The sequence below is a fragment of the Myxine glutinosa genome, chromosome 9 (assembly GCF_964187855.1).
Source record: "Myxine glutinosa chromosome 9, kmMyxGlut1.1, whole genome shotgun sequence".
In the NCBI taxonomy this organism is placed as follows: domain Eukaryota; kingdom Metazoa; phylum Chordata; class Myxini; order Myxiniformes; family Myxinidae; genus Myxine; species Myxine glutinosa.
In genome coordinates, this window is record NC_136269.1 from 45,536,525 (window position 1) to 45,558,238 (window position 21,714).

Below are 21,714 nucleotides of genomic sequence, written 5' to 3' on the forward strand. Positions count from 1 at the left end.
TGCACTTTCTGCCCTGCAGATAGAAAACTGTCAGCTCATGATGGACAGCGATACAGGTAGATCAAAAGGATATGGATTCATTACGGTACGTGTCTTGTTTGCTTTTCTTCCACTGTTTAGACACATTGATGTGGTTAGGTTGTGCTACTTTCGAGAGTGTTTCTGCTTCTGAATGGACCTATGCTAGAGAAAGTTGTGCCTTTGTTTTTGGATGTATTGGCAAATACCACAACTGCTGTTTCTGTCTGTGTCTTCTGCCTTTTGGGTGCATTCTGAGCAGTTCTCAGATGCAGAATGTGCAAAAAAGGCCTTGGAGCAGCTAAATGGGTTTCATCTTGCTGGTCGGCCCATGAAGGTGGGCCACGTGACGGATCGTGCTGATGGCACTGCAGCTAGCTCTTTTCTGGACAACGAGGAACTGGAAAGAACTGGTATCGACTTGGGCAATACAGGACGCCTGCAGCTTATGGCCAAGCTCGCTGAGGGTACGTTTTGTTCTTTGATGCCTTAAAGAAGTATATATATATATATATCGATAGATATATATGTGTGTGTGTGTAAAGAAAATATAAATACAACTGCATTTTCTTGCAAATTTCATCATTTATGAGGCCTTGTAATTGTCCAGTAGTTATCTACTAAGAATTACCTTTGCACAGTCATTCATAGTTTAAGCCTAAGGGATAAAGGACCATCAAAATTGCATTTGCATGTAGTCGGGTGAGACTAATAAAAGATGAGAGGATATGGGAGAGAAGAGAGGGTAGGTATTGGCTATAGAACCACCTTTAGAGGCCATTTTTCCCCGCAGAGCAGGAGTTGGCCTTTTTTTGGCACCGTGGTCCCCTTTTTGAAGCAATGTTTTATGGCCGGATGCCCTTCCTGCCGCCAACCCTGTTAGTCACCTCTTACGACACACAGGGAATTACCCAGTGAACTGGTACTCAATTTGCCGACCTCAGAAGGCGTTAATTCAGCGATCCACCGGGATTCGAGCCCAGGATCCTAGGATCCCAAGCTGGCACCCTAACCGCTAAGCCAACACCAGGCTAGGGTAGGTATTGGCTATGGAGGAGGGAAAAAGATAAATAGTCTTGGGTTGGGAGGAGATGGGTGAGGGTTTAAATATTCTGGCCCATGTAATTTTTATTTGTTGACAGAGGCATTATCTGTACTAATGTTGGCTTGATCACTTTTAAAAGCCCTTTTCACTTGAGAACATGCTCTGAAATTGTACGTGTACAGGTACTGGGCTGCAGATACCCATGGCTGCTCAACAAGCCTTGCAACTGAGTGGAACATTGGGTGCGGTAGCACTCAACCCGGGATTGGAGCAGACCATGCCGTCTCTCGCTACTCAGTGCATCCAGCTCTCAAACCTTTTCACTCCACAAACGTGAGAAGCACCCACAAATCATGTTTGTCTGTCTTTGATTTTAACTTACTCGGTGAAAGAAATTAACAATGCTGAAACTTTGAACCTTTCTCTCCTTTGCTGGACAGAATTGCTCATATAGCTGTTGTTGAATAGAGCCGGAAAGTTCAGCGTGATCAGGCCCGCGGCACGGAGGTAGCCAATCGATCTCCCAGGAGCAACCCACATATCCGTCACATCTAAGAACTAATGTAACATGATAGTGTGATGTAAAACGGTGATAAACCCGTAATTAATTTATTTATATGCTTTTTATTACCATGCACTCACGAAGCGAAAAGCAGGGTTAGGCATTCTGTTGTGTACGTGTGGTGTGCGTGTCTGCATTTTTAAAATTCATTTTCTCGGCAACCGTTGGTCTGATTGACATGAAATTTTATCGTAGGAGCGCCTCCGCCTGGAGAATTATTTTATTCATCATTGTGACATCACGTGGTATGGACGCCATCTTGGAAAAACGTTACACCTCTTTATCTACAAAACTGCTCAATGGGAAAAAATGAAACGAGGCTCGTCAAGTACTCCCCATAGGGAATAAGATATGTTAATGATGATGTCATCAGTGCCTTTATTATGACGTCATATTTCAACAAGTACGTTTGATCTGATCAGTATGAAATTTTTTTTATCTGCAACTGTTAGTCTGACGGACACGAAATTTTGACCATAGAAGTGCCGCCGCCTGTAGATTTTTTAAATGATAATTATGACGTCATAGATCACGTGGTACAGGCGCCATTTTGAAAAATCGAAAAACGTTACACCTCTATATCTCCAAAACCTCTTCATTGAAAAAACTGGAAGGTGGCTCATCTATCTATAATTCCAGTAATCTCTGTGTGTATGTTTGTTTGTACGTTTGTTTGTTTGTATGTCTGTGACCGCTGTTTCTCGACAACTACCGGTCCGATATACTTGAAACTTGCCAGGTATATTGCTGGGGACCCGAGGATGTGCCTTTTCAAGGTTTTAAATTAATCGCAGAAGTACTTACCGAGCTATGTCCAAAAAACGATTCAACCAATCAGAGAGCAGCGAGCTATCACGTGTGCCGAACGTGGCGAACACACTCTGCCTCGGATGGCACATTTGAGAGCGTATTCATTTATTTCCCGTCGGCAAACTATGTTGCCGTTAAACTATGTTTTAAAACTAATTATAAAACTAATAAAAACTAATTTGCGATTCATCGTAACTGCGATATACGACCTTCCGGACAGTGAGGACTGCACTACCGGCATCCAATCACAGAACGCGTTATTGCGTAGGCGTGGCCGATGTGAGAGCGAGCTGATGCTGAGCCCAGCGCGTGCGCCATTACGGTACGTAATTCGATTTCTTCCGGAGAAAATAATAATTTCTCGATTTCTTATGCGCATTATTTCTCCCAATTCAGTCAGAGCGAAGGGCGGAAGCGAAGAGCGTTGTTTTTTTTGTTTACGGGCGTACGGGCGGGGTAGAGCGTACGGGTAGCGTTTTTTTTTTTTTTTTGGCACATTTGAGAGCGTATTCATTTATTTCACGTTGGCAAACTATGTTGCCGCTATGTTGCCGTTAAACTATGTTTTAAAACTAATTAAAACTAATTTGCGATTCTTTCGCTTTCCTGCGCATTTGTGCACGCTATGGCGATTTCTTTACCAAACTCCGCTAGCCGTTAGCTTTGGACCAAACCATTTCATGTAAATAGAGGGGGGGGATTGTCACCGTACTCGCAAGCCGTTAGCTTTGGACCAAACCATTGCATGTAAATAGAGGGGGGGGGGGGGGATATACTTTTAGATATATATATAGTACGGGCATGCCCTAGTCTATCTATAATTCCACTAATCTCTGTGTGTATGTTTGTATGTATGTTTGTATGTATGTTTGTCTGTGACCGCTGTTTCTCGACAACTACCGGTCCGATATACTTGAAACTTGCCAGGTATATTGCTGGGGACCCGAGGATGTGCCTTTTCAAGGTTTGAAATTAATCGGACAAGTAGTTACCGAGCTATGGCGATTTAGCCGTTCGCCGTTCGCTTTGGCGTTGCGAATGGACCAAACCATTTCATGTAAATAGAGGGGGGGGTTCTGTGGTCTTTGCGAATGGACCAAACCATTTCATGTAAATAGAGGGGGGGGATTGTCACCGTACTCGCAAGCCGTTCGCTTTGGCGTTGCGAATGGACCAAACCATTTCATGTAAATAGAGGGGGGGGATATAATTTTAGATATATATATAGTACGGGCATATATATAGTACGGGCATGCCCTAGTTGTAAAGAACTCCGCATGGGGAATAGGTGTTAACGATGACATCATTTGTGCCTTAATTATAATGTCATAATTCGACAGTGACTACGCTTAGTCTGATCAGTTTGAAATTTCTTGAGCATGATCTACACAACAATTATATTGGAGAATATAAATTTATGATGTCATCGCTCACGTGGTCTGGCAGCCATATTGGATCAAAGAATAAAAACAAACCCTTCAAAAACAGAAGAGTTGGCTCGCACCAAGTTTACTGCGCAGGGTAAGTATTCTATGAATACCATCTCGTTATAAAACACAAATCAATCGCCTTGATAATACTTCCACGAACCATGCTATATGTCGATGTGTGGCATGTTAGGGGGTACAGTAATTGGGTGAAGAAGAGGCCATCAATACGGCTATGTACAAACCTGATTGATGCTGCATTCGATGGTGATCAATAATGCTTCCATCTCCTAAACTGCAACTCAACATCGTCTTGTTAGTGCATAAGGGTGGTTATATAAGACTTGGAGCCTGGTGTTGGGCCTGGTGTTGGGCTAGCCTGGTGTTGGGCTAGCCTGGTGTTGGGCTAGCGGCTAGGGTGACAGCTTAGGATCCTAGGATCCTGGGTTTGAATCCCGGTCGATCACTGAATTAACGCCAGGGGGGTTGACTCAGCCTGTCATCCTTCCGAGGTCGGCTAATTGAGTACCAGTTCACTGGTAATTCCCTGCTTGTCGTAAAAGGCGACAAACAGGGTTGGCGGCAGGAAGGGCATCCGGCCGTAAAACATTGCTTCAAAAAGGGGACCAAAAAACAACAACAACCACGGTGCCCGAAAAAGGCCAACCCCCGCTTGCGGGGAAAAATGGCCTCTAAAGGTGTTTTTTTTTTTAATATATATAAGACTGTTTCAGTGGCGCTAAACATCCGTATTTTTTTTAACCATCTTTAAAATAATGCTTTATTAAAATTGAAGTGTATACCTGCACACTGCATTGTACAGTATGTAAGAAGCTATCCTTTTTATGGCGATTCCATTCCCTCATCCTCCACCACCACCTCCCCTCCCCCCAAACTTAATAGGAATCTTGTCAAATGAGTGCCCAAGCACAATGGTTCATCAAAAGTATACACACAGGTTATAAAAACGTTTTATGAATAATATTATTGTGTACCTCAGTAATATCACCAGTGAGCCATCTCTATATGTTTTCATTTTGAAAGCTCCCAACTGCCTTGCTCTTTGAACGCAACCCAGACCCCTGCATGTGCGTCTAATGGAAAACGCATCAAGTGGTGGGTTAAAAGTTATGAACCCGATCCATAACTATTCATCGCAATTGAAACATCAGTTCAAAATGAAACAATGTCAGGACGTCTCAAACGGTGCTTGTACTTGCAAACACGTTGTCCTCATACAAATGCTCTTCAATCTTGTTATGCATTATGCAATAATCCTTACCATCTTCCTTTCCCCATTGGAGTCCTGAGCAATCCCTATGTCTTTTAAAATAAAATATCAATGGTGGTTTCCCACGGGTCCCTGGTTGGCAGTCCTTTATTAAACTTTTTTTTTTTGCAAACAAAATTGAGGCTCATGGATGAGCGAGTTGAATTACTTTGGACATTTGTCAACTCCAGTGGCAGGATGGAGTTTATTACTCCAGTGGCGAATTTATTATTATTATTATTATTATTATTATTATTATTTCCTGAAAGCAGCCTAAATTTTCTGCTCAATGGTCCATAGTTTCTGGATGGGGAGGTGAAATGAGAAATTTTAATCGGATTTGCAATTCGTTTTTATTTTGATGAAATTTGAGTCATTTTCCTTGGAGTATTTCATTTGCATTGAATAATTTTGCAGTCAAGGAAGTTTGACTATGAACTTAAACTTGGCTTTCCTTTTCCTGGTGCACAGTCGATTGAACCTTTATATTCGTTTGTATTTCCAGAGAGTTGGAACCAAATTGGGACCAAGAAATAAGAGATGATGTCATTGAAGAATGCAACAAACACGGAGGTGTGGTTCACATCTTTGTGGACAAAAATTCCCCACAGGCAAGTTCCTTTGGTCAAACTTTCTTTGCAGTAGTGTCTTCTTTATTCCTTTATTTGTAAGCCATTGCTGTTTTTGGTTCAAATACACCATTCAATAATGTTTTGGCAAGTCACTTACCTTTGAGATCATTTTTGTAGCTCACTTGGAACATGGTTCCGGGGAGCTTATGGGACGACGCCTCGTCCGTCCGTCCGTAAACACTTGCAACTTCTTCTCCGAAGCCGCTGATGGGATTTTGACCAAACTTGGCACAAATTATATTTTAGATGTTGGAACTTGTTTGTTCATGGCACAAAAAAAAACTGGTTTAAAATTACCAAACCAAAAATACCAAACCAAAAATTGGTTTAAATTGGCTGAGTACCAAAAATTGGTTTAAAATACCGTGATAAAGTTTAAAATAATTTCAAATTAGTCAGTGTAGTATGCTGCTTTATTCTACCAGATGAGCGCCCAGGGATATTGCCCCCTATTTTTGTATGCAAAGTCAATAAGGGAGTATGTGGGAGAACACGTTTGATGCAAGCTTGAACATGGTAAGAAGGGTTCTTGAACAACAGAAAGGGAAAACTGTGGATGATAGACCAATATCACAAATAAATGGAGAAGAGGGTTGAGTGATAGAGGAAAAGAAAACTCAATAGCCTGAAAAGGAAAGGGTGGGCTTTGGGTATGTTGTTAATGGTAGAAAATTGTGTTACACTTGTGGGGGTAGCAATGGAATACCTTAGGCCAGGTAGGATTGTATAGGGTAGTGTGCTCCGAATGTCGCGAAGAAGAAGAAACCTTCCTGTAATTAAGTCAGGCCGGATGTAGCGCAAGTGTATCTTTGACTCCATGGTGAGGGGTGGAGCTATGCTAATTAGTTAGAGTATAAGGGTAAATTCCCTGTGTGTAGTTGCCTCTGTAGTTTCCCCTTTGTTCTTATAAAACATGACACCACCTAGCCGAATATGCTCTCTGGGCACCGGGTGTGGCCGTGAGGCCACACCCTGAAGAACGTTTGGTTGGAGCGATGCGATGGCGTGACACGATTGGTGAGAGTGTGACATCATCATAGAATGCTCCAGCACAAGGAACAAAAAGGCAGAGGACCGCCATTTTCGTTATCTTTGTCCTGGCTTTCATCCTGTCACGGTCCCAATTATACGCTCTCTCTCTTTGTTCCGACATTCATAATGAGCGGACACACTCTTGGTCCTGGCTTTCATCCTGTCACGGTCGCAGTTATACGCTCTCTTTTGGTTCTGACATTCATTACGAACAGTCGCACTTATTATTTGCACTCTCTCTCTCTTGGTCTGGCCTTCCTCACGAGCGGTCCCAGTTGTTTGCTCTCTCTTGTCCTGGTTGCATTTTCGCACTCCCTGTTCCGGGCTGCGGGAAAGGCGGACGCAACTCTCTCTCTTGTTGTTGGCTCGAGGCGGTTGTGCTTGGCGCCGTGTGCGCCTGAGAGGAACATTGGGGCTCGGTGCAGCCGAGCAGGAAGGTCGAGGAAGGAGCGTGGGCCTGTTCGCTTCGCGTCGGCGGCTTGTAAGTAATGCGACTTCGCGCCCAGGCGTGGTTTTCCACGCAGCGACTCGGGGTCCCGTTCAACGACCGAAAGGGTTCGTGGGCAGCTTGAGGAGACCAGAGCTGAGTACCAACTAACATTAAACACATTTTTACTTTAATTTGTTTCTCCCTGTGTCTGTATTTGTGGGGGTGCCTCCTCAATTAGGAATTCGTTTTACCGCACATTCTTTGTTATCCTGGAATTTATTTTATTAAACCATTATTTGTTACATTTTCAATTCCTGTGTCTTGTACGTTTGTTTGTGGTTCGGAAAACCCTCGTCGCATCCGCCCGTACAGGTAAGGACCTCGCTTGCCTCCACTACCCCCACGCGTGTCACTACCGCCATAGTTCAGTATACGCCTCGGAGTTAAAGCTCGGTCGGCCATCCGCCACCCTGAAGTGTTCACTGCAGGGTAGACACGCGACAATATCATGGTTTTGGATAAGGGATCACATTAGGAGATCAACAGTGGTCCTGAAGTCCTTCAGGGAAGAATGGGATAAAAGAGACTAAGCCACCAATCTGTACTTTGTTCTAGGAGCAACATAAATTGTCTTTGATTTCTTCAAAGGTCAAGCAGACTTTAATTTTTGAGACTGCCGCAAACTTATCCCAGACATAAACCTTGTGGCAAACATTGATATTATTGTTTGTTTTTTCTGAATTTTTCATGTCGATGGCTTGCGAGATTTCTTTTTCTGGAGTTTTCATTCAGAAGGGATACATATCTACAGGAATCCTCGAATGACCGCCTCGCTTCAACATCAGATATATATTTTTTGTTGTTGTTAGGGTTTGTTTCTGTTTTCCTACCAGTTGAATAGATGTTTCTATTTTTTGTGTGTTCTGATAGATGTTTCTTTCTTTTGGGCCTTATTTTATTGTTTGTAAATAATTATTCTGCAAAAGAAAACTCCCCTTACCACTCCCCATCCCATCCGCTCCCCTCACCCCACCTGTACCCTTTTACGTATTGGCATATGGATAGTTTGATAATTTTATTTTCGCCTGCAGAATTGTTTTCCATCCTCCCACCCCACCTTCACCCACCACCTGAATTTTCAATGGCACACCTGCTGTTGTCGCCGTCGACCTTATCTTTCTTGGCATAATATGGTCTCTTCACCTGCATTTCTAGGGCAATGTTTACGTGAAGTGCCCGACTATTCCCATCGCAATGGCTGCAGTAAGTGCGCTACATGGACGCTGGTTTGCAGGTCAGTCCTCGTTGCTACGTTTCTCAACTATCATACGGAGGTAGTCCATATGTCATGTTACCCCCTTTGCTTGGAAATTTATTTAGTCTGTGCACGTGGAAAACATTTTTGTTCATGTTTTCCACGTTGAGGATGGAATCGATTTCAATAGGGTGAAAATACATGTGTAACAATGGATTTTCCTGTATATTTACAAACTTGGGGCTTACAGTTTATCTGCATCCCATTGTTGTGCTTGTTTTCAAGGTCTGGCATCCATTATTTAAGCATCATTGGCTTGCTTTGAATTTCACACTGTTTATGTGTTTTGCATATGAAAACCCCCATTTGTTGAAATTTCAAATTACACGCAAAGTTCCATTTGTCATGTGCCTGGTTTCCTTCAAATAGTGGCTTTCATGATGCAAATGTGTGGCCTGTCAATTCCACTGAAAAAGAAAAGTAATAGAAAAATCAATCCCAATATTGCCCACCACCCCAATCATCCATCTGTTTCGCATATCATAGAGGCATACCGACATGCATCCCTGTTGTTAGGATAACTGAGGGCAGGGAGAGGGGGTGGGCAACCGGCTCGCTTGCAGCATGCCGGCTGGTTGTACCACGCAGCCGTCCATGGGGAGGTAGGTTCTCTGGTTTTCGTCTTCCTGCCCTTGTTTTATAAACTGTTTGCTATAAACACACAAGGGCAGCAGATCATCTTATTTTCACATTACGTGGACGCTTCAAATTTGACCTGCACTTTTGTTTGTACTCGTAACGAAACTCATTACGTACGTTACAAAAGCAGTGCTTGCATTACTTTTTGGTGTGTTCCCTGGGTCAGGGTCCCATTGGAGTGGAATAATGTGTATATGCCTTCTGTATGGAATTATTTAGGGTGTGTACATATATTAGTTCCTGTGGATCATTATTAAAAGCTTCACGATTTACAAACTACTTTTCCCAAGGTACTTTTCAATATTGATATTCCTGACTGGCAGTCATTATGTTCTCGCAGACATTAAGTTTCATAATCTCGTATACACCGTTTCAACCTCTTTCTCACTTGCCGCCATCTTGATTTTGAGCACAAGCATTAATGCAGGAAGCACATGATTATGGGTGTCGGTATTGGTAAGGGAAAAACAGCAAGCTCCATTTGTAACCAAGGGACAAGGATTGGCTCCGGTGGCTGATGGTAACAGTTGGATGTGGATGAATTACCTCATTTGTTCACACGCATTTATCTTCCTTTTATAAACAAAAGTCCAGGTCCTTTTTGAATGGCACATGGGTGGGTGTGGGGGGTGAGGATGGTGGAGGGGGTCAAAAGGTTCTCAGCTGAACATACATAGGAAACATGCATCTTTTGTACATACAGTCACGTGAAAAAGTAAGTACACCCCATGTAAAGTTTTGACTTTTTCAACATATTTCAACATACAGCTGTTTGATCTTCATTTCAACAATATTGATAGATGAAGGTGATATAATATAACAAATATGAAACATTTACATTTTGTAGTCCATTGTATAATTTAGATAAACATAAATGCAAATTTCGCATGTGGAAAAAGTAAGTACACCCTTGGCTCTAACAGGTGGTATTGCCCCCTTTGGCAGAAACAACCTCAATTAGACGTTTCTTATAACTGTCGACCAGTCTCTGACATCGACTGGGAGAATTTTTTGCCCACTCCATGCAGAATTCTTTCAGCTGTGCGATGTTTGAGGGTTTTTTTGCCTGCACAGCTCGTTTCAAATCCCCCCACAACATCTCGATGGGATATAGATCCGGGCTTTGACTTGGCCATTCCAGAACCCTCCATTTCTTTCTTTTCAGCTATTCCTTGGTGGATTTACTGGTATGTTTAGGGTCATTATCATGTTGCAAGGTCCACCTTTGGTTGAGCTTCAACTTTCCGACAGATGGACTCACATTATCCTCAAGCACCCTCTGGTACAATGAAGAATTCATAGTGGATTCTATGATGGTGAGCTGCCCAGGCCCTGATGCAGCAAAGCTGCCCCAAACCATAATATTTCCACCACCATGCTTTACAGTTGGTATCAGGTTCTTGTGGTCAAATGCTGTCTTTGGTTTTCACCAAACATGTCTTCTGGTACTGTGGCCAAATAGCTCTACCTTTGACTCATCTGTCCAGAGCACATTGTTCCAGAAGTGCTGGTCTTTACCTCGGTGTTCATTGGCAAACTTTAGTCTTGCCCTGATGTTCTTTCTGGACAGCAAAGGTTTCCTCCTGGCACACCTCCCATGTAGATCAAATTTGTGCAGCCTCTTTCTAATGGTAGACTCGTGCACTTTGACATCAACAGTGGCAAGAGCGATCTGTAGGTGCCATGATGACATTCTGGGGTTCTTAGAGACTTCTTTCAGCATCTTGCGGTCTGCTCTCGGGCTGAACTTGCTGGGGCGGCCTGGCCTGAACAAGTTGGCAGTTGTTTGGAATCTTCTCCATTTGTAGATGATCTTCCGGACAGTCGAATGATTGATTTCAAATTGTTTGGAGATCTTTTTAAATCCCTTCCCAGACTCGTAGGCATCCATAACCTTCTTTGTGAAGGCCTCAGAGAGCTCTTTTGATCTCGGCATGGTGACGCCGCACACTTCAACAACAAAGAGCAAACCAAACTAAATGTCTGAGGTTTAAATAAGACAGGTTCCTCCAAGATCCTCTCTAACGATGGTCTAATCATTTGCACCTGAGCTGGTGCACCTGATTCTAATTTTAGGTATTTGAAGTAGTGATAAATGTGGGGGTGTACTTACTTTTTCCACATGCGAAATTTGCATTCATGTTTATTTAAATTATACAATGGACTCCAATATGTAAATGAATGAATGAATGAATGATCGTTTTAAGGCCATTTTCCCCACTAGAGCGGGGGTTAGTCTTGCGAGCCCCATGACAATCATGGTTCCCTGTTTGAGGCAATGTTTTTTTATGGCCGGATGCCCTTCCTGACGCCAACCCTTGGTCGCCTCTTACGATGCGCAGGGATACGGTGTACCTATTCTAAACCGGGGTACACACCGTGATCATTCATCCCAGCAAGCTGGTACTCAATTTGCCCACCTCGGAAGGATGACAGGCTGAGTCAACCCCCCTGGCGTTAATTCAGCGATCGATCGGGATTGGAACCCAGGATCCTAGGATCCCAAGCCGGCACCCTAACCGCTAAGCCAACACCAGGCTACAAAATGTAAATGGACTACAAAATGTAAATACACAACAACAACAACATGCATTTTAAAGGCCATTTTCCCTGCTAGAGCGGGGGTTAGCCTTGCGGTCCCCATGACAATCTTCTCCATTTTGCCCTATTTTCTGCATCTCTCCTTGTTAACCCCCTTGCCCGCATTTCTTCTTCCACCATCTTTAGCCAAGTCTTTCTCGGTCTTCCCCGTCCTCTACTTCCTTCTACATTAACTTCCATCACTCTTCTCAACCAGTCACTTTCATCCTTCCTCAATACATGACCAAACCATCTCAACCTGTTCCTCTTCACAGCATCAATCACAGGCAATATTCCCATCATCTTTCGCAATTCATCATTTGTCTTCCTCTCTCTCAACGATACTCCGCACATCCATCGAACCATTCGCATTTCCACCCTTTCCAGCCTTCGTTGCTGCTCTACGTTCATTACCCATGTCTGGCTCCCATAAATCATAACACTTCTCACACATGCAGCATACACCTTTCCCTTCAGCTTCAGCGACACTCTCCTCCTCATCAGCATGCCACTCAGTTCCCGAAACTTCTTCCATGCACATCTCACTCGAGCAACCGTTGCCGAGTCTGATCCACCTTCTCCATTCAGCATGTCTCCGAGGTAGCAAAATGTTTTCACCCTTCCAGCTTCACGCCGTCTCCAAGATCCAACTCAACATTTCCTCCATCTGCAGCTCCCTCTGTGCACACCTTACATTTGAATGTAGCTGCCACACTGGTTAATGACCCTCTCAGACCACTACATTTTTGATGAACCCACTCAGCACACATTGTACATTGAATGGAGTTCACTCCGACACCCTTCCTGCACACAGCACACGGCCACTTCCCAGTTCTTTCCACCTCACCACATGCTTTACCACTTGCCATCACCTTTGTCTTTCCGATATTCACCTTCAGACCTTTTGTCTCCATACATTCCTTCCACTTGTTCATCTTTTCCTTCAGTCCATCCATACTTTCCGCAATCAACACCAGATCATCTGCATACAACAACTCCCACGGTAAACCCTCCTTTACGGTCTGAGCCAGCACCTCCATCACAGCTACAAATAGTAGTGGACTTAGTACCGACCCCTGATGCACTCCCACCTTCACCTCAAACTCACCACTGTTCCCGTCCTTCGTCCTTGCAGCTGTGCATGCTCTTTTGTACATTGCCATCACTACTCTGATCAACCATTCCTCCACTCCTAACTTCCTCAATGCCCATGTCAATACTTTGCGTGGAACCCTATCGAATGCTTTCTCCAGATCAACAAACCCAAAAAACAACTTCTTCCTCTTATCCATGTACTTCTCCTGCAACTGCCTCACAATGAAAAGCGCATCTGTCGTTCCTCTTCCTGGCATAAATCCAAACTGCATTTCGTCGATCTTCACTTTCTTCCTTATCCTCCTCTCCAACACCCTTTCCAATACCTTCATTCCATGCTCCAATAACTTTATCGCTCGGTACGAGCCACACTCCAGAGGGTCACCTTTCCCCTTGTATAGAGGGACGAGGGTACTCAGTTCCCAATCCACTGGAATGCGGCCTTCTTTCACCACCAGATTACAGATCTCTGTCATTCTCTTCACACCCCAACTTCCTGCTGCCTTCAACATATCTCCCACAACTACGGTCGGCCCTCCCGCTTTTCCACTCTTCATTGCTTTTATCGCTTCCTCAACTTCCTTCTCAGTTATCCTCTCTGCCGGTCCTAAAACTGGGTTACTCTCTATGTTGCCATCCCATTCATTGTCTGTATTCAACAGCATTTCCATATATCTTTTCCATCTTCCTTTAATTCCATCTGGGTCGACAACGATTTGTCCCACTTCATCCTTCAAGCAACTCACCCCCATCACATCACACCTCTCTTTCGCTATCTGCTTTGCAATCCTGAATACTGCTTTCTGACCCTCTTCCGAATCCAAGCGTTCTCCGAACATTTTCCTACATGCCTCCTGCGCCTTTGCTACCTCTTTCTTGGCAGCCTTCCTGGCTGCCTTATAACTTTCATGCTCTGCTGTTTCTGCTCCCGTACCCTTCGCCTTCTGCCACTCTTTGAACTTCTTCCTCTTCTCGTCAATCCTCTTTCCAACCTCAACATCCCACCACCATGTTTCCGAGTGCCTCGGTGGTCCTTTTGTCCATCCACATACCTCACCAACGGCTCCCAACAGACTAGCTTTCATTGACATCCAACCACTTTCAAGCTCAACCACATCATCCTCTACCCTACTCAGCCTCTCTTTTAATGCCTCCCTTACTGTCACCTCTTTCAACCTCCACACCTTCATTCTCGGTTGGTACTTCACCCGCCGAGCTCTCCTCGCACCTTTCACCCTTATGTCGCAGACAACCAAGTGGTGCTGTGAAACAGCCTCCTCCCCCAGGATCACCTTTGTGTCCCGGAGGTGCCCCCTATCTCGCCGACGCACCATCAGGTAGTCAACGGTTGTCGTCGACCCACCTGACATGTATGTAACAAGCTTATTGTCCTCTTTCTGGAACTGAGTATTACAAATCAACAAATCAGCTCCATCAGCAAACTCCAAAATCCTTTCACCTTCTCCATTTCTCACACCATATCCGTAACCCCCATGAACTCCCTCAAAACCATCCATACTCCTTCCCACATGTCCATTCAGGTCTCCTCCCACCACAACAACTTCCTCATCTTTCACGTTTTCCATCAGCTTCTCTATCGCACACCAGAACTTGTCCTTCTCTTCATCGCTTCGACCAACCTGCGGAGCATATCCCGAGATGACGTTCACCAAGAGCTTTCCAATCATCATTTTCACCATCATCAACCTATCACTCACTCTAGTCACACTCACCACACTGTCTACAAACTCCTCAGAAAACAGGACACCAACACCATTCACGCCCTCCGGGCACCCTTGCCACACAAACTTGTATTTCTGTCCCTGCCTACCCTTCACCATTCTCACACCACTTCCCTTCCATCTCGTCTCTTGCACACAACATATGTCCACTCTTCTTCTGACCAATACTTCCACCACTTCTCCTGATCTCCCTGTCATTGTCCCCACATTCCATGTCCCAAACCTCAGAAACCGATCTCCACTTCGGGCTGCACCCTGCCCATATGTACTTGTGATTGTCATGGTTCTCTTTTTGAGGCAATGTTTTTATGGCCGGATGCCCTTCCTGACGCCAACCCTCTTAGTCGTCTCTTACGACACGCAGGTATACGGTGTACCTATTCTGACCAGGGTACACACTGGGAAACGTTTAAAACATGTAAATTCTGGGGGGGGGGGGGGGGGGGCATCAGCATCACGGCTGCGGTTTAAACATATTCCAACAATATCCAAACAGAACGATGAAAAAACAATCCGGGAAAAGTCTCCAAGCGAGAACGTGGATTTGAGAAAGAAGGAGCAGAGGCGGAAGAAAACGAGATACAGGGGGCGGGGCACAAGCCGAGACGAGGAGGAGAGCGAACAAGCACGTGTCCGGGAGGAGAGAAAGAATCAATATATAATTATTTGTCTAGGGAGGTGAGGTGAGGGGGAGAAAACAAAATAAAAGAAACAAGTAATACAGCGAAGGAAAGAACCCAAACCGACAAAACACCGACGGGGGGAGGGAAGCCCCAAGTCACCAGGCCGCGCACGAGGTACGACTCAGAAACCGATTAACTACACACAAGTTTGCACGAACCACAAACCAACACCAACTAGAAACACACAATAACACGTACACAGCAAAATAACCAGTGGAAATTTGACAAAGACAAGAATGGGAAAACACTCAAACTTCGATGCCGTGGAGAGCTCGAAGCACGCCTCACTCGCCCGAGGAACCGGAAGTCCCGTATATCTACAAAATTACAAAATGACTACAAAATGTAAATGCTTCATGATATTTGTTATATTATATCACCTTTAATATCTATCAATATTGTTGAAATGAAGATCAAATAGCTGTATGTTGAAATATGTTGAAAAAGTCAAAACTTTACATGGGGTGTACTTACTTTTTCACGTGACTGTATGTTAGGCTGAGAACCTTTTAAACCTTCCATTCCATACCTGTAAAACAAGGTGGTTTGTGTATTAAATTATTTCCTGTTCAATTCCACTGTCTCTCACTCTGCCACCTGATAGACACAGAAAACGTGTACGCCTATCGGACAGGGATATTTTATACTTGAACGCAGCACCTTTTTTGAGACTGGCTGTTTGTTCATATACCTTTTCACTTATTTATTTTCCTCACCCGCCAGGAAAAATGATCACGGCTGCATACGTGCCTGTTTCCACATACCACAACATCTTTCCGGACTCCTTGATGTCCACCCACATGCTGATGCCAGCCAGGTCTTGAGCGTCGATGGAGCACCAACCATGTAGCATTTGTAGTGAAATTTTATTTCAAACTTGGCGGTCAACGTAAGGCCATGTTCAAGTCGGTTGGTTTGGTTGCATAGTCTTTATGCAACGTTCCTGCGCAATTTGAACTTCACCGTCACAGGTTTTGTATCATAAACCCAGACTAATTTGTTGTCGTAGATGGACTGTACAGTGTCATTCAAATTTCCATTATACTTTTGATAATTAACTGCAATGTTGGCATTGTTGTTTTTGGGTTTTTTTCCGCATTGTGCTTTATGCCCTCTTTACCTCTGTTGATTATCCAGCAGTGTGCTGTTTTGTCAATTTATTTGGTTAAGGACAAAGGTTTTAATAAAGATTTGGAAACTCTGGAAAGGTTTTTTTTCTTATTTGTTTTATTTCCCCGTGAAAGTGAGGTTTAGCCTGTGACGTATGATGCTTCACGTTTGATTATAGATTGCAGTTGTGATGTTTATTCAGAAATGCCTGTTTCTTTGTTTTTGTCACCATTTGCCATTCTTTCTTTAAGGCCTGCTGTTGTGGACCCATAATTGAATGTTTGTGCAAGCGAAGCGGTTTCCTCGTTGATCCCTGTGAACCGTTAGATGAGCAATGGAATAAAATGCAAGTATTATATTTGAATTGTGTTTGACAACATGTAAGGAAGGTTTCATTCTCTTGCATTTGAGCATCTTTTGTCACTTTAAACAGGGTTCGTACAGTCCTTGAAACTCCTTGAAATTCCTGGGAAAATTAAAAAGCATTTTCCAGGACTGGAAAGTACTGAAAATCTTGTCCAAGTCATTGTGAAACTCCTGGAAAATTGCGCAAATAGAAATAATCTGCCAGCCCCCTGTCGGTCTCTTTAAGACAGAGGTTCCCAAACTTTTTTTGGTGGCGACCCTGAATACAATCTTGTCCTGGCCTGGCGACCCTAAACACTGTACATGCAGTGTTAATGACCTATCATTTTGATACATTGTGTTTATTCATATAGTTTTATTGAATTAATTACCAACACAATGATTTTCAGAGATTTAAACTGGACAAAATGAAAAACAAATTTACATGAAAATGAGATTTATTACACAAAGATTTTCTCAGTGGCTACCGTGATACTGCTCCTCTAAGGGTAAGCTCCTCTTAGTTTGGTTTTATGGTGATGGACAGAGCACAACTACTCCTCTCCCACCTCCCCCCAAGCCCTCTCCCTCCCACAGATCTCTTGATGTACCTGCTCTCAAATGTTGTGTTTGTGTCCTTCCCCTTCTCTCCCCATCTTGTCTACCGCGCCCATTATTATATGTTTTATGTGTCAGTTTGACTTTTTGTGTGATTAATGTTAGCTCTTTCACGAGCCTCGATCTTGTATACAAAAAAAACCGCAAGTCATGCTGAGGATCCATGAGTTTCCTTGCTTTAGTCTTGATTGTAATAAGACCTGAAAATCCTTGTTCACAGAGATATATTTTGGAAAAGGAAGAAGAGCTTTTTCAGACTCCTGAGTCAGAATGGCCTTATCCTCAAGTTGGGTCCAAAATTTCGAACACAGGAGCTTTTCAAAGCGTTGCTTCTGCACTTGATTTTCCTTGAGTTCTATAAGTTCTTCTTGAAATCCGGGAATATCTTCTCCGACTTCACTGACGTCCACATTTTACACATTTCTGATCCAACTATGCTTCTTGAGGTTGACGTTTTCTGGAAAATACTTGTCCATTTTTTCATCTCCAGTGTATTCAGCCCCTTTCACTTTTTTCACATTTTGTTATGTTGCAGCCTTATGCTGAAATCGTTTAAATTCATTTTTTCCCTCATCCATCTACACTCAATACCCCATAATGACAAAGAGAAAACAGGATTTTAGAAAGTTTTGCAAATTTATTAAAAAGAAAAAACTGAAATATCACATTGACATAAGTATTCATACCCTTTGCGATGACACTTGGAATTTAGCTCAGGTGCCTCCCATTTCTCTTGATCATCTTTGAGATGTTTCTACACCTTGATTGGAGTCCACCTGTGGTAAATTCAATTGATTGGACATGATTTGGAAAGGCACACCTGTCTATATAAGGTCTCACAGCTGACAATGCATATCAGAGCAAAGACCAAGCCATGAGGTCGAAGGAACTGCCTGCAGAGCTCAGAGACAGGATTGTGTCGAGGCACAGATCTGGGGAAGCCTACAAAAGAATTTCTGCTGCATTGAAGGTTCCCAAGAGCACAGTGGCCTCCATAATTCTTAAATGGAAGAAGTTTGGAACAACCATTACTCTTCCTCGAGCTGGCCGTCCGGCCAAACTGAGCAATCGGGGGAGAAGGGCTTTGGTAAGAGAGGTGACCAAGAACCCGATGGTCACTCTGGCTGAGCTCCAGAGATCCTGTGTGGAGATGGGAGAAACTTCCAGAAGGACAACCATCACTGCAACACTCCGCCGATCTGGGCTTTATGGCAGAGTGGCCAGACGGAAGCCTCGGCTCATTGAAAGACATGAAAGCCCACAGAATCTTGTTTCTCAGTGTGTGAGTCCTTTAGGTGCTTTTTTTGCAAACTCCAAGCGGGCTTTCATGAGGATTGATGAGGGAAAAAAAAAAGAATTTAAACGATTTCAGAATAAGGCTGTAACATAACAAAATGTGAAAAAAGTGAAGGGGTCTGAATACTTTCTGAATGCACTGTATGTCCACCATGGTACGATTACGGCCCTGCATGTCTGGCAAGCAGAAATTTTAAAGTAGTCTGCCAGTTCCTGTCTCTTCTCACGTAAAAAAAAAAAAATTCAATTTCCGTTTTTAGTCCAATAACTCTTCCGAGAATCTTCCCTCGAGATAGAGCCAACGAACATCAGAGTGGAACAGCAAGATTTTTTTTTTTTTTTTTTTTTTTTTTTGTATACTGAATCGAGGCTCCTGAAAGAGCTAATATCTGGTGATATGATTCCATCTCTTCACACATTTTATTGAAAATTCTTGAGTTTAAAGCCCTGGCCTTGACAAAATTCACAATTTGGATAGCATCATGAGAACTACATGGAGGTCCGGTTGTAAACGTTGAGTGGCAAGGTTTTCCCGATGTAAGAAACTGAATTGTTATATTGGGGTTTTCTGCTCTAACACGAGTAACAAAACCCAAACGACTTCCCATCATAGATGGAGCTCCGTCAGTGAACACATCCAAACAATTCAACCAGTCTAGATCATGTTTCTTGAAAAAATTGTTCATCATATTAAAGATGTCTTCTCCAGTGGTGGTACTTGACAGGGCATTGCAGAAAAGAAATTCTTCCAGAATGTCGTCTTCTCCTCTGTACCTTACAAAAACCATAAGTTGAACGTCACCTGCAATGTCTACCGATTCATCTGCCTGCAACAAAATTTTCCTGCTTTTTTCAGTGCCACAATCAGTTGAGCCAAAATATCATCTGAAATGAGATCACTTTGATGTTTGATGCTATTGTCAGAAAGTGATACCGATTCAATCTTCTCGGCAACATCTGCTCCGCAAACGATTTTCACCATTGCCACTGCTGCTGGCTTCACCAGCTCCTCTCCAATGTTTTGGGGCTTTTTGCATCTTGCAATATACTACGCCACTTCAAAGGGCACCAAGGAAGCTTTCTCCAGAGAAAAGGCTGAACTCGAGGGAGCATCAATCCGACTTCGTTTTACCTGTTCTTCTTTGTCTTCCCAGTAACTCAGTGGCTTTTTGACAAAGTTTGGATGAACTGAATGCAAATGACGCTTCAATTTGTTTTCCTTCATAGATTCATACTGCAGTTGTGTTTTGCGTTGGGCCATTTTTCCAGTTAAAGACCAGACCTGGAATGAAAAGTGTTATAAATTATATCATTTAAAAAAAACATCGGAAATTGTTCAAAAAGTTTAAAATAACCAATTGTAAAGTTAATTATTAGTCCCCTACCGGTGTAGGGGACTATAGGTTTGCACTCCGTCCCTCCATCTGTCAGTCTGTCAGTCCGTCAGTCTGTCACGCAAAGAACAGTTTTCCGGACTTTTTTTTTCTAAACTCTTAATGCTAATGATTTCAAACTTGGTACATGGTTTCCTCATGATAAGTTACAGATCAAGTTCGAACTTCACGACGTTTCGATCATTTTTGACAAAGTTATGGCACTTTGAACTTTGGGAATTTCCCCAACAGTTTTCCGGACTATAATTTGTAGTGCGGTAAGTCAAAGCTGTTAATATTCTTTGTGTACAATATGCTGTAATCGTGGACTGTTCTTTAAAATGCTTTCCTAGAATAAGCATCAAGTCAAAAACATTTTCACTGAATTTTGTTTCCATTGACACAATTCCTCATATCAGGGAAGAATACATTGAATTCACATAGTTTACCAATAAATCAACAATACATCTAGGGAGGTTGGAGTGTCACTTTACCGTATGCTTCTGTGCGTATAATCTGCATGAATACTTCTTTAAATATTGTTGCGGAGATGAGGACTGTATTTTTTTGATTGTGTGCTGTATGATTATTATTATTGTTTATTCTGCGCCCCCCTACCTCCGGAGCTGTGTAAAGGTGAAAGGGCATCCCATAATTAGTCCACAAGCATACACGTCAGCCAAGTAATAGAATACCCCTGTTGATAGTTATCTCTTATTCTGTGTTTTAGGGTAAGGCTGTGTCTCCCATTAATTGAAGTACTCCATTGCACCAGTGAAAGAGAATAGATCCCCTTTCATTCCCATCCCCAAAATCCCCATTTCCTTCACATCCCCTTTCGTCATTGCCGAGCCTCGATTGCCCATATTACATCCCCTCTCGTCATTGCTGAGCCCTCGATTCTCAATAACCTCCCCTCCAAAACCACCATTGACCATGTGCTTGAGTCGGAGAAGAAAGGCGTGTCTCCACCTCGTCATAGAGGGGAGGAGGGGCGTGCCCGCCCGTCGTCATCCAGGGCGGAGCCCGAGGGTCGCGCGACCAACCAGGGCCGAGGTGAGCACCCCGATGGGCGTGTCCAAAACGCCGGCGGCTGAATCGCTGGAGGCGCTATAAGAAGGCGCGCACGGAAGTGAGTAGTGAGTTGGTCTGAGTTGGTTGAGAGTCGGTCGTCAAGTGGAGAGTGGTGAAGAGTCAGTCAGTAGAGTCGGTGGTCAGTTGGTTGCAGTGAGGAGTCGGTGGTAAAGAGTGAGGGACCAAGAAAGAGTTGAGGGTGTGGACCAACGAGTCAGACAAGTCCTGGGAACGCAGCGGAGGCCGCCGCAGCAAGAACACCCAACAGCCAAAGGGGGCCTGAACGGCGGTTTGGAGCAGGGCCGAAAAGGAACGGCGGCTGCTAAACACGCCGGTTGAGCTGCAGGACCCCCTTGGACCTTTCCTCTCCCTCCAGCCATCCACCTCCTGCCTTTCCACCCTTCTTGTGTACGTGAGTTTGTTTTGTTTGTTCTGTCCCTGGGTATTTAATTAAGTCTGTAGGTAAGCTAAAATTTGCACTGTGTCACCTGCGTCTTATGTGTTGTAAATAAACCTTGATTGCTCCTTTTTGCTTGTGTAAATAATAAATCCAATTACTCTTCTGTCCGTCTATTCGTTTTATTCCTTTTCCTCTTTGCATTCGTCGTTTTCGTGTTT

General features: G+C 43.6%; 1 protein-coding gene across 3 annotated transcripts in view; it reads left to right on the top strand.

The window, feature by feature from the left end:
• RBM39 (RNA binding motif protein 39) overlaps positions 1-16,754 on the top strand; it is a 140,327-nt gene extending 123,573 nt beyond the window's left edge. For all 3 annotated transcript variants that reach the window (XM_068129200.2, XM_078784319.1, XM_078784320.1), the window contains 6 exons: positions 20-85; positions 281-485; positions 1,246-1,396; positions 5,638-5,743; positions 8,442-8,520; positions 16,004-16,754. In XM_068129200.2, coding sequence (XP_067985301.1) covers positions 20-85; positions 281-485; positions 1,246-1,396; positions 5,638-5,743; positions 8,442-8,520; positions 16,004-16,104 — 708 coding nt within the window. In that variant the 3' untranslated portion in view covers positions 16,105-16,754. The remainder of the gene's footprint in view (positions 1-19; positions 86-280; positions 486-1,245; positions 1,397-5,637; positions 5,744-8,441; positions 8,521-16,003) is intronic.
• The last annotated feature ends 4,960 nt before the right edge of the window (positions 16,755-21,714 follow it).